Source organism: Gymnodraco acuticeps, unplaced genomic scaffold (genome assembly GCF_902827175.1).
Source record: "Gymnodraco acuticeps unplaced genomic scaffold, fGymAcu1.1, whole genome shotgun sequence".
Taxonomy (NCBI): domain Eukaryota; kingdom Metazoa; phylum Chordata; class Actinopteri; order Perciformes; family Bathydraconidae; genus Gymnodraco; species Gymnodraco acuticeps.
The window spans coordinates 298,328-311,396 of record NW_022990701.1 but is presented as its reverse complement, the minus strand read 5'-3'; the positions used below and the strand labels follow the sequence as shown (position 1 = coordinate 311,396).

Below are 13,069 nucleotides of genomic sequence, written 5' to 3'. Positions count from 1 at the left end.
ATCTGTTTACACACAATACAACTTTACACTTTCAAACTCACTGCAGTGCAGAGTGATGTTATTTATACGCAGATTGAAGAGAATGAGTTGCAAATTCATATAGGAATAATTCAAAAAGACACAAAAAAACATATCCTCTGTCTATATAATATAGCAGGCTGCCTTAGCAACAAAACCATGCTGCCTGGATCTAAGAGTAATCCATTTCAAGTGCAAGTGACGCTGGATGCCTGCGGCTGATACAGCACTGCCTCCACCCTCACACCCCCCCCCCCCCCCCCCCCCCCCCCCCCCCCTCCATTCATCCATTCATAGGTTCACTCTGCTGCACCACGTCTCCTGCGCTGGACCTCTTCAGTCACACACCATGAGAGGTCCATTTTGAAAAGGGTGCACTTTTCCCCCCACGCAACAAGAGCATCCCTCGGTCGGACGGCGGTGACTCATTGCGCGCGGGCAGATAGGGGGGTGCATTTTTACGCTTCGGTGTGGAAGATCGATACATCTAATATCGTGGTGGAAGGCGTGGCTTGGTGTCACCGACAACAGAGCTGCTTTTCCATATTCATTTTTAGGGTTTTGGTTTTGCTTCATCTCACTGGCACGGACGCACCCCCAAAAGGAGCGAGCGGGACATACAGCGTCTCTCAAGGTAAGAAGCCCCCCTCCTCTTCTCATTACACGGGTTTCATGCGTATCAGATGTAGAAATTGTCCGCAAGGTCATATCATATCAGCAGATATCAGTGGCCTCTATAATATTGGGCTGGGACAGGACTCTAGATGTGGGCTACAGTACATGACATAGATCTTAATTGTCCCGAGTGGTCGTGTGCAGCACTTTAAATTATGTTCCTCGATTTCACATTCAGCACACACTTTCTGTTATTCCTAAACTGCTGCAGGCTAAATACACCGGGGCGTTTTAACTGTTGAATAAACACACTGGATTTATGCTCCCCACAAATATTTGCACTTTGAAAACAGACATGCAGATGCATAGTGAGAGCACTAATGAGCTACACCTGCACAGGACCCAGCACAGCAGGTGTTTTATTCAAGTTACAAATTATTATTTTCCGTACATCAAGAGATATATTTTTTGTTATTATTTGGTAATCTAGACATGAATGTGACCAGATCTGGAAATACATAATGTTTGTTGTAGTGTAGACTTGTGACGATGCTTGTTTTTGTGAGTATAGGAATAACCTAAAAGACAAGGCTGGGTTTAACCTTACTTCCACTGAGATGAGTTTCACATTATGCAGATCATCATCAGTAATGTCACTGAAATGGAGATAGCCAACTTGCTCCCTGTGGAACAGTGAATTATCAATGGTGGTTCTTTCTCCTTTTGTATGAAGCCTATTGATGGTTTTGTAAGATTAAAGGAATCCTTGCAATTATTTTTGCCTGACTCCAAACTATCGGATACTTCAGATGTTTGCTGAGCGCTGGCACATCAGTTGAAGTGCTCAGATGCTTTTACACTTTAGGAGACGGACTGAGCTGAAGTCACGCATCAGGTGTGGGATCAAGAGATTTGTGAAAGTCAAATGTTTAGTAATATATTAATTATAAGATCAAATACACATTATTCTAAGCGTTCAAACCATTTCTGTTTATGCTTCAGTTAATGTGACCTGAGAGAAAAGAGGAGTTAAACTGCAGCAACACTTTAGGTGTGTCTAAATTCTCATATCATTTCAAATAATCATTGATTTACACTTGATGCTAACAGGGCTATGCAATCTATAAAAGAACACAGTAGTGAACAATTTAACTGTAACAACAAGATGACAGGACTCCCTTCTGTGAGCATAAAGAAGGGTTTTGACCAGCTTTGTTATACTGACACTCCTTGTACTGTAACACTGATTATTATCTGTATTTATTAAATATTTAGATGAGAACTGTGTGATAAGCAAACGCATCAATTATGAATTTAGGAATAAGATAAGATAAGAGAGATAAGATTTTCTGCACACTTCTTCAGGATAACCCCAAGTAATTATGTGTTGTATTAGTTGTACAATTGGCTTTCTGGCTTTTACAGTAAACCACTTATAAGAGCCTCAAATAAAAGAGTTATTGACAGGGAATGCTGTCCATTTATTGTTTCAATTGAACCCATGGATTTCTGCAGTAAATGCAAGAAAATAAATCTCCAATTTCAGTGTATAAGACATTCAAACTAAAATGGTTTATATAATCATTTGAATCATGCTTTGATTGAAGTTCACAAGCAACTTTAAGGGGAAAAACACACTACAGTACATTCTTCTTACTTCCAAGCAGTAGTTGAATTAGAGACATTGATTGTTCTGGTCCTTTTCCTTTATTCAAACTGATTATTTGAATGTGTGTTAATGGACCTGGGACCTGGACTGCATTTGACCTAATGCTTACATAATCTTGGCCTGGACTTCCATGTGAGTCTGGTCTGATATGTTTTTTATCTCAAACATTTAAAATCAAAACTAAGCCAATTTCTATTTTCCTCCTTTAGGGACTCACACAAAGGCCCCATCTGTTTTCATCTTTGGATTACAACAATATTTAAAGACTGAAACAGTGAATCCAGCATGGGAACCAACCCAAAAAGGACAGTGACAGTCCAGATGGTGCCTCAGCTGGCTGTGATAGACACGCTGGGCAATAAGGAGCCGAATGCCAACTGGGCGAACGAGCCCAGCCTCCAACTCTCTCAGGTTTGTCCAAAAACAACCCTCACATCTCCCGATCACACACAGGATAACTCATCTCTGACTGCCGCTCCCGATATCACACAAATCCCCAACACTGCTTCAAAGGGAGGAGAACCAGTCTGCAGCACTGTGTCAGACAAACCAGTACCGACTAATGGAAACCAGACAAAGACAGAACCTGTGACAGGAGGAGATCAACAGATGCAAGACCCGTCTCTAACAAGCCAAAGTGTGGATGAAGCAGGACGAGACCAGAGGGATTCAAACGCTAATATTAAAATGATTAGCCAGGCTGATAAAAAGGATATCTGTAAGGCAGATACAGCTCTAACAGCCTTAAAGATCGACATGCAGAACAATGATTGCAGAATAAAAGGGCCGAGTGCAGCAGAGGAGGAATGTGCAAAGTTGGCATCCTCCTCACGAGAAGACAGTAATAAAAATGTACCTGCAAGTAATACAAATCTCAACAACCCCTGTGAATTAAGGCATACATCATCTGAACCACAACACGATAATAAAGAGAGCAGTACAGCTCCAAAAAATAAGGACACAGCTGTACCACAAAAACTTCAAGAGCTGGATCATATGTGTAGCAGCTCACAAAGCTCTGTCAGTGCGAAAGAGACTCCCAAAGCTCAACAACGCATAGAAACTACTGCAGCTTCTCATTGCTCAACTACACCTCCGTCTAAGAGCAATGATGTAGAGGTTAGGTGTACTGATACGACTTCAAGTTCATCACATCCAGAGAAAGACATGCCACCAGTAAAGAAAGCACAAGTCTCTTCAGATAAACAACAACCAGCGTCTTCTCAGAAGGACTTATCCACGCTGGATGATCCCAAGGAGACTCCCAAAGCTAAACAAAGCATAGAAACTACTGCAGCTTCTCATTGCTCAACTACACCTCAGTCTAAGAGCAAGGATGCAGAGCTTAGGTGTACTGATACGACTTCAAGTTCAACACATCCAGAGAACATGCCTCCAGAAAAGAAACCTCATGTCTCCTCAGATAAACATCATCCAGCATCTTCACAGAAGGACTCCTCCACTCTGCCCCAGGCGTCACAAATCATGAAGGCAGATGCGTCGGAGGAAGCCACCCAGATCAACACATCTGTCTCTGAAGGGCAGCAGCAGCTCGGCAAGCTGTTCAAGGAGGCTTCAACGATGACTTTATCCCCGTTCCCCACCCCAGTCAAGCAGCTTCATGATATGGAGGTTCAGGCGGTTGCAAACACGTGCAGCAAGGCCGTGTCCACAAGTCCCAGCCTGCTGCCTTTCACTGTGCCTCGCAACGGTGGAGCGGTCCCCAGGGAGGCGGCGCAGAGCCTGGCTGTCGTCTACCAGGCCGACGGGGGTGTGGGAATACATCAGATCAGCATGAGTCCTCTACCTACTGATCCAAGGTCAGAGAGACTCACGGTTGAGGCGGAGATGTGCCCCAACCAAAACGTCGGTGTGGTTTTTCCTTTAGAAACGTTGTCCCAGCAGCAGAACAAAAGGCTCGGAGCAAAGCCTAAAGACTCGGCTCTCTGCAACACACAGCCAGTTTATCAGATCAATATTGAACACAGCAACCCCAAGGAGCAAGGAGAGACCGGTAACTCCCAGAATACAACAAGTGTTCAGAAATCTACAGCAAAAACAGCCACTGCTGAGGCTCCCACTCTTATATCAGGAAAAACCCAAGAGACAGCCGGTGCTTCCAAGGCTGGATCTGCTGACAGTAACAAAGCTGTGCTGTCTCAGGCTGCTGTTAACACCAAGCCAACTCAGGCCCCGCCAACAGCAACAAAAACAGCATCCAAGCCAGAACCAAGGAAAGTAAAAGCTGCAAGTCCGAAACAGAAGGCTAAAGCTGGCGGTAAAGCCTCGAAGAAGGAGACAAAGTCAAGCAAACAGAAGATGGAACAAGAGAGGAAGAAAGAAGAGGACGAGCTGAGGGAAAAGGGCATCCATGATGTCGTCTGGGATGAACAGGGCATGACCTGGGAGGTCTACGGGGCGTCGGTGGACCCAGAATCCCTTGGCTTTGCCATTCAGAGCCACTTGCAGTGCAAAATCAAGGAGCAAGAGAGGAAACTGGTGGTGCAGACCTCCATCAGGAAGTCGGACTCTGGTGCGGACTCGCCGGCCCACGGCAAGAAGAACAAAAGGAGGCAGCAGAACATTTTCAGGTCAATGCTGCAAAATGTCAGACGGCCAAACTGCTGCGTGAATCCCCCTTCCTCCGCCGTCCTCGAGTAGCAAAGCGCCAGAGGTAGCCAATGTCAAACTCTTCCCTTTTTCCTAGAGGTCAAAATGTTTGTCCTCCGTCGACATGATTGCGAGATACAAGTGAGAGCATTAATGAGGCGACGAGTAAGTAAGTCAGTGAGTAAGTAGATTGGACTGTTGTAGCATAAAAAGTCAAACTATTTGTGATGTTTGTGAAGAAGGTAGAAAATAGAAATATACTATGAACAACCCAAGATTTATTTTATAGACATAGATATGATAAAAAGAGAGAACTTTAACTAACAGAGGCAATAATAGAGGAACGCATGTAAAAAATAGGATTGTGTGACCCAAAGTGAAGTGCAGACCTTCACAGGGGAAGGCACTGAGCGCAGGGTAGACATATTACTAAATATTTGTGCAACTATAACCAACATCTCATTGCATTTGGTGCATTTGGTATATGTTTTTGAGGTGTTTCTTTGGGGCCCTATATTTATAAGATTGTTGTATTTTCCTTTGCACATTTATCTTTAGTAAGTGATTATGTTGTGCAAAAAAGGGACTGTATGCAAACATGCGCTGTTTAATCTCTTTTCTTCTTTGGTTTTCTATTAAAACAACACAAAACTAAGTTGAGCTTTGCATACTCTTCATTTAGCACCAATGTCCTGATTGTTGTCGAGCTTAAATTAAACTTCAAAAGAAACTAAAACAGAATAAAATCAAGATAAATCAAGAACATCAATAACTGGAGGTGTGTGTGTGTGTGTGTGTGTGTGTGTGTGTGTGTGTGTGTGTGTGTGTGTGTGTGTGTGTGTGTGTGTGTGTGTGTGTGTGTGTGTGTGTGTGTGGTGTGTGTGTGTAGTGTGTGTGTGTGTGTGTGTGGTGTGTGTGTGTGTGTGTGTGTGTGGTGTGTGTGTGTGTGTGTGTGTGTGTGTGTGTGTGTGTGTGTGTGTGTGTGTGTGTGTGTGTGTGTGTGTGTGTGTGTGTGTGTGTGTGTGTGTGTGTGTGTGTGTGTGTGTGTGTGTGTGTGTGTGTGTGTGTGTGTGTGTGTGTGTGTGTGTGTGTGTGTGTGTGTGTGTGTGGTAGGTAATAGAGTGACAGACTGCAGCTGAGTGAAGAGGTACCGTATGTTTTAGAAAGCGCTTGATAAATTAATGTCAAACTTCATGAGCCAGTTTGTGATCCCCATCGAGGGCATGAAGTCTGTTCAAAGGATAGTTTGCTCCTAACTATTTCCCTTTTGATTTACACCAAGATATGCGTGCAAGTCTAGACCGAACACTTTTTCTTTTAAGTTTAAATCCACCATTTAGCATTGCCTTCTTGTTTGTGAACAGAAGATGTACAGGGTTCAGTCAGCCAGAGAAGACTTTTCTGCAGAAGTGTTTTATAGGTCAGAGAAGGACAGCAGGGACTAGATCTTTCTAAGAACAAGATGTATTGCTTTGTCCTGCTGTAAGTCTGAATTTAAGATAAGATTATGAGCATATCATTTGGAAGCAGTGCGTAGTCAGAGAGGGAGAAGAGGCCTGAGAATCGGTTATTTTATGCCTAAAGTCTGAAATGGGCAGTTTTATCTGCATTGAACAGAATAATTGTCTTTTGCCCATTTTGCAAAGCTGCAGAGGGAAACAGACACACTGTATTATATGCAGTCATATATACATTTTATAGTGCTTCGAACAAAGGTGGAATACAAATAAAGGTGCAATTAGAGCTGAAACAATTTGATCAATAAGTCAATCGGCCCAAAACAAACAGCATCTATTTCGACACATGATTAATCCTTAGGCACATTTTCAATGATGGTTACAATACAAAAAATGTAAATGTGTTTTTTTTGTGCTTGTCATTAGATGATAGTAAATGTAATATTTTATGTTTAGACTATTTTACAAAACACGACATTTGATAATTTAAAATTGAGTAGGAAAATGTGATGAACCATTTTCTGATGTTGCATCCTCCAAACAATAAATGTATTCATCAAAGAAAGAAAATCAACAGATGATTTGCTAATAAAATGTCACTTGAATCCCCAGACCCAATACAAATGTAATTGAACATAATCTCAGTCTGAGCTCATCTAATTTAATTAAAGTTTCCAGGTTAGTACTAGGGCTCTTGTCATGGGATTTCCAGCCGCCATTGTTCACTGTAACAGTATGATGATTACATTGTAATGTTATATCATCGTTTTCATATAGCTTTGCTTTGACTGAGTCACTTCATATTTTGAGGAATATTTCCAGAAACCCTTTTTCTTTTATGGTACACTTCCTTTCAGAGTAAATGTACTCTTCTGTTCGGTGAAACGCTGATTTCAAGCGACTGCAGTTATTGTCTTAACAAGCATGTCACTTCCTGTTAGTATCAGGATGTGATAGCATGGGAGAAAAGTCCTCTGTATTCGTAGTCACTGGGTGTTTCTCAATCTCGAGGAAGGCTGCTCCAGAGCCACTATTTCAAGCATACTACGTCATCGAGTGCCGCCGAAGGCCTGTTCCAATTTCCAGCATACTTGGAATTCTACCGAGGCCGGTGTCAGTACCAGATATGTTCGGCCTACCAAATATGTTCGGGTGTATTTCCGTCGCATCCGTCATCCGTCATATCCGTCATATACTCACCTCCCTCTGCTCCCAGCGCTATGCTGCCACACACCGGCCGTCTGCGGAACTGCAGCCGGAGGAACTCGGTACAGCTTGTTATGTGTGTGTACTTAATTATTTACAATTAAAAAATATATATATTCTGCGTTACTTTAGCCAACACTTTTATAATATATAAGCCTGATCATGTCGTTGAAAGCAAGTACAGATGTTCTCCCTTTTCCACAGTTCTGTGTGAACTTCATCTAAGGTAGATGCTTTGCTTCTGCACCAGTTTAGCAGAAGTCTGTTTTGTAAGACTGGTTTTGTTGCAGTCTGTTCATGCTATGTGTTTCTTGCGTAAGACTATATACACACGGAACACATGTATTACAGGGCTGTACCCAGTGTGCTTCATAAAACATTTTTGAAGCTTATTTTTTAAATTAAGCCGTTTCCATGTTATAACAGCATCTCGTTAAATCAATATCGGAAACAATAATTGTCTTTTTGTGGTTATTTAAATGTAATTTATGGTGCTATTAGAGTGCTTATAGACTGACCCGTTAATACAGATGCCCCCCCCCCCCCCCCCCCCCCCCCCTTTGTGTGCGGTGAGCTGGAGAGAAGGCAGTCTATTTATTTTGGTGAAAAAAAAAACCCCTAACATATATGGATTGAATCAGAATATTGTGTTGGATCAAAACATATTGTACATTTTGAGAATTCTTACATCTATTACAATACATTTTGAGCTTTGGACAATGTTTGGATCAAACGAGCCAGAAACAACCTTAAGCAGCCACCACTGGAATATTATTGCAGTAATATCATAATACTAGTAGCCTTATATTAGTGTAGCCTAATATTGATCGACAAATATTTAGAAATAAATCTGGTTCTGCCTGCCTGCCTCATCGCACTATGCCCTGCTGCATTACCATGTATAGTATTTACATTCATAATGATCCTTTTTTGTTGCAGAGCTTTAGAGGCTTTAAGAGACGAACTGTCAATGATGCCAACTTGGCGACCTACAAACTAGATATAGCAATCTTGGAGCTATTGCGGCTAGCTACTTTCATTGGAAAGAGTCTCTAATTTTTTGTATGTATATATTTCATATATCCATCCCAAGCTTACCTACCCAACTGAATGAATTCACACATTCAAGTAAATAGAAAGACAGCACAGCATTCAAGTGTTTATTGAGAATTTGAACTTCAACGTTAATGGAAAAAGCTCCAAACTTTTCTCTACAGCCCTTAGTATCAAGAAATCCTTCTAGTTCCTTTTACATGTGGATAGGAAAACAGCACAGATTGTTCAGAATATATGAGGAAGCCATCAGGGAAGCAGCATGACCCAAGGCAGGACTGCAGAGACAGGTTCAGCCACGACCCGAAGTCCACGACCCGAAGTCCACGACGGGCAGCGTCCGGGAAAACCAAACTTGAAGGTAAGATATCAAATGATGATCTTCATTAATTGCAGTGACAATTTAGTCTATTCTGACATTTGTTTGTGTGAGTTAATCTTTACCTATGATATCTGGTTGCAGAAGGGACTGCAATAGCCTGGATGTTGGTCATCAGAGTAGATGCCCTGCAATTCTCCTCTTTTACCTTTCCCAACATATCCTATGAATAGAAAAAGAAAATATTGTAATTGAATCACACTAGGACCACAACACACTAAATATGTAATGACACATAAACATTATTATCCAGAATAAGAAGTCTACCTGGTTTGCAGTTTTTGTAAGGCTCCAAGCATCCACGGCAGGTGTCAATGGTGTACATGACGTTGAAATCCTGCTTGTATGAAGCAGAGAACAAACTCCATGTAGCAACACCTGTGTAAAACAAGCATTTCAATAGAGCCATTAAAAATATGCATAGACACCACAGCTGTCGTATACTGCTGCACCTTCACTGAATCACTTACTCTCAAGCCAGCGAAAGTGGGCCCCTCTTCTGAAAGACACAGTGGACATTGTGTCTCTGAAGGTGGTACACACTAGAGTGAGTGATGAGTACGCTTTGTCACCTTCCTGGAGAACCACTTCCATCAGAAGGTCCGAGAGAAGACAGTTTGGCAGCTGTGAAGTATTGGTCAGACTAGATCAAACATATTTAACAACACATTGACTAGACTGTTGCCAGCACAATCGAAATACCAAGATTCTTTGGGCTTCAGGTAGCAAAAAGACACATTTTTAATATTAATGTTGAATATATCACACACATTTTTCTTATGTTTTGTTATTCTTCTCCTTGAGGTAAAAAACAGCTATCAATAAAGTTAAAAAAAGCAGTGAGACATAATAGTTGGAAATTCTGCCGTGATCACAGGTCGTTTTTTAAACAAAAAACAGTTACTGCTTCACTGAAAAGATATTACCTCCAATATGAAGCACATGTCGGACTTTTGAAACTGGACCTTTGAAGGAAAATATAAGGTGTGGGTCATGTGATTGTTTAATTACATGTGTATACAATTATCAATATGTATGCATGTGTTAAATAATCTGGATCTGTCCGTGGCTATAAAAATCACATAATATCAGGATGAAAATGTAAATCAGTGTCAAAGAAACTGTTGTCTATAAAGTAACATTTAAAATGTATGATTTACCCTTCAATCTGGTACCGTTCCATGAGCATAATGCACCACCATTTCCGGATCTGTGCTATGTCCCGCTAAAAGAAAATGTAACAATAATAAAGTTGAAAATGAATGGAACCTCATCATTTGTCTACTCAATGTTAGCCCCCTCTTCCCCCTGAAATACTAACTCAGAGGATAAATACTGACCTCGGTAAACCAAAGTAGAGCATCTGTGCTGAAGTTGAGTGCATACTGTGAAAGGATAAAGATCTGTTAAGTTATGAGTTTCAAAAACTAACAAAACCCCTTAAAAAAAAGTGTCAAGGGAGGAATTTACCATCAGTATGAAGACACCACAGTCATTGCCCGTGGTTTGGTGAGGCTAACCCTGTAAGAATTTGGAATATAACAGTGATGTTCATGGTCAAATGGAAAATAAAGACATGTGAAAGCAGGTGTATGAGATGGTGGAGAAATGTACCTTGACGTCTCTGCCGAACTTTACTGTCCACTGACCTGGAGCAATGCGGTGCGCTAGGTCACTGTCAAAAGAAATGATAAGACATGGGAATTGATTTGGTGAAGGAACGCTATACACAATATAATTCATGTTTTTGGATTTCCTTACATTGAACTATTGCATGCCTTAAAAGAGGAAAGTTATGAAAGCCACTGAACGGGGCTAAAATAAAACAAACAAAAATACGTTTACCAGCCGCTGAACAAAGCTGAACTTGAAAACAACCTTTGAACAAGGCTTATAACAAAATGAATATTATAATTCATAGCATCCTGTTGCAGACTCTTTTTCTTTTGGTTCCACTAAGGACACTCCAGACTTTGTGGAAATGGAGATATATTATAAATGAATTTGATCAGATTCAGACCCCTGGTCTACAAGATGGTTACTGCAGTATTAGAATACTATAAACTATTTAGAACTCCCATACAAGCCACAGAACGGTGAGGGGGTAATCATGTTACAAAAACCTAAATATGTCCTTGTAGGAATTGTCCCCAAAGCCATCTGGCTTAAGAGGGTCGAGCAAATATAACTCTCTCTTTGCTGGCTTGATCACCTGTCAACCATTGACAAAATAGCTGAAATTAGACATAATCAAACACCAGAAGAAAACCACACAGCACAACTTATGTTCATTTTGTACATGCTGGTGAGATCATTTGGAACAGACTCACGCAAAGCAAATAGTGATCTGCCTTTCCTTGCTGCCGACTCCAGGCAGGGATGAAAACCATGTCCTTGGTGGCCAATTGGTCAGCCTAGTATTTTAAACAAGGGATTTTAAGTTGCTGTATATCAATTTCAAGAAACATAGGTCTCAAGCAACAGGAACTTACTGGAAAACTGGCCAACACGTCAGCTGTTTTGGACTTCCAGGTAGGAACCACATACATATCCACGATGTATATATCTTTGCCCTATATTGATAGTTTTTCAAAAAAAATGAAATCTTCATAGAAGTATGTTCAACAACAAGAGACAACCACACTTCACGAGATTGGAGTTTCACCACTAAACAGCTATTTAGAAAATATGTGTTATTCAAAAGAAAAAAGCAGGCCAATGATGTCTGTTGAAAACCGTACATGTCTTTGGGTGGCTTCTTGTACCATCTTCAGGCACGTGTTTCCAATCTGAAACAGTAACAACAGTAAGTTACCTGTGCCATTTATTTGAGACAAGATGAAGTTGGGAGGAAAGCTCAAGTATACCTACATTTGACTCCATGCACTGAGGAAGACCCAGGCTCCAAAAGTCCTCTCTGGTCAGGCACACATCACCCTCCTTCACAATGACCTCTGCTCCAGGCCTATTGTGGTCTAGCACATAGCTGAGCTGCAAATAACAGATTGCAAAACATACTTCAAGCCAATAGAAAACATAGACAAATTAAATTCAAAACAATGCACCTCCATCACTGTGCATGAAGTAAACATATATCTACCAGCTTGTCTTGAATCGGATGTAGATCCTTTGCGTATTTCGCACCAGAGAGGGCATACTGGTGGTCAGCAACTGACCCCTCCGAATCCAACTTCGGTTCAGCTGTTATTAGATAGACACAAAATAAACAGTATTATTGAAGTACCACACATGAAGTATACCTAAAATGTGTCCTTGTATTGATAATCAAAATACCTCTCAACATAGGCCTGATAAAGGGCTTCAGCTGAGACACATTCACACTCTGTCTCAGCTGAGCTCCTGTTGAGCTCAACAGGGTTGCCACACCCTTGTTGGTGATTGAGGAAACCACATAAGGGCCAAACCAGTTGCACTCCAGTTTTCCACCTTTTCGGCCCTCCTTCCTCTTATTCGCTCTTAGGACCTCATCTCCAACGTTAATCAGGAAAGATTTCACATTCTTTCCCTTGCGTTTTTCAAAAGAGATTTTCTGTCTCTGTTGTGCTATTTGGATGTTCTGGTAAATCTGAGAAAGATATGTAACAGTTATCATTTACAGTCCTTAACATACGCTTGCATTTTTTAGGAGTTATTATGTTTTAAATATTGCCATTTTATTCTCACCTTCGAGTGCAAATCTGCAATGGTTGCAGCCTTTGCCTCAAGCTGCTGTTCTGCCTCATCAGCAGGCACCAAAACAGAGGTATCATCCCTGTCATTGACTGTAGCATTTATAACACCCGGGACGCGAGGGTGCCTCCCAAACTGGGCAAAATAGGGCGTGCACTTGGTTGACCTCTGAAAGCATAAAAATTCCTTTTAGTATCTCTGTTGAGTATTGTTTCCATCTGCATTTGTTACAACATTGTACCTGCTTTGAGGTGTTAATGCTCGCCACAATGCCCCTCAGATGTAAATCCCAGTCATTCTGGTCCTCTCCACAGTACTTTGCAAGTGCTTTTTTTATGTTTTGGTTTGTACGCTCATCTTGGCCATTGCACT

The 13,069-nt window shown here is 41.4% G+C and overlaps 1 protein-coding gene across 1 annotated transcript; it reads left to right on the top strand.

Moving 5' to 3' along the window:
• Positions 1-340: 340 nt before the first annotated feature.
• Positions 341-5,723, top strand: gprin3 (GPRIN family member 3). The gene is made up of 2 exons (XM_034231501.1): positions 341-652; positions 2,512-5,723. Exon 2 carries the CDS (start codon positions 2,588-2,590, stop codon positions 4,961-4,963), a length of 2,376 nt encoding a protein of 791 aa, XP_034087392.1. The 5' UTR covers positions 341-652; positions 2,512-2,587; the 3' UTR covers positions 4,964-5,723.
• Positions 5,724-13,069: the final 7,346 nt, after the last annotated feature.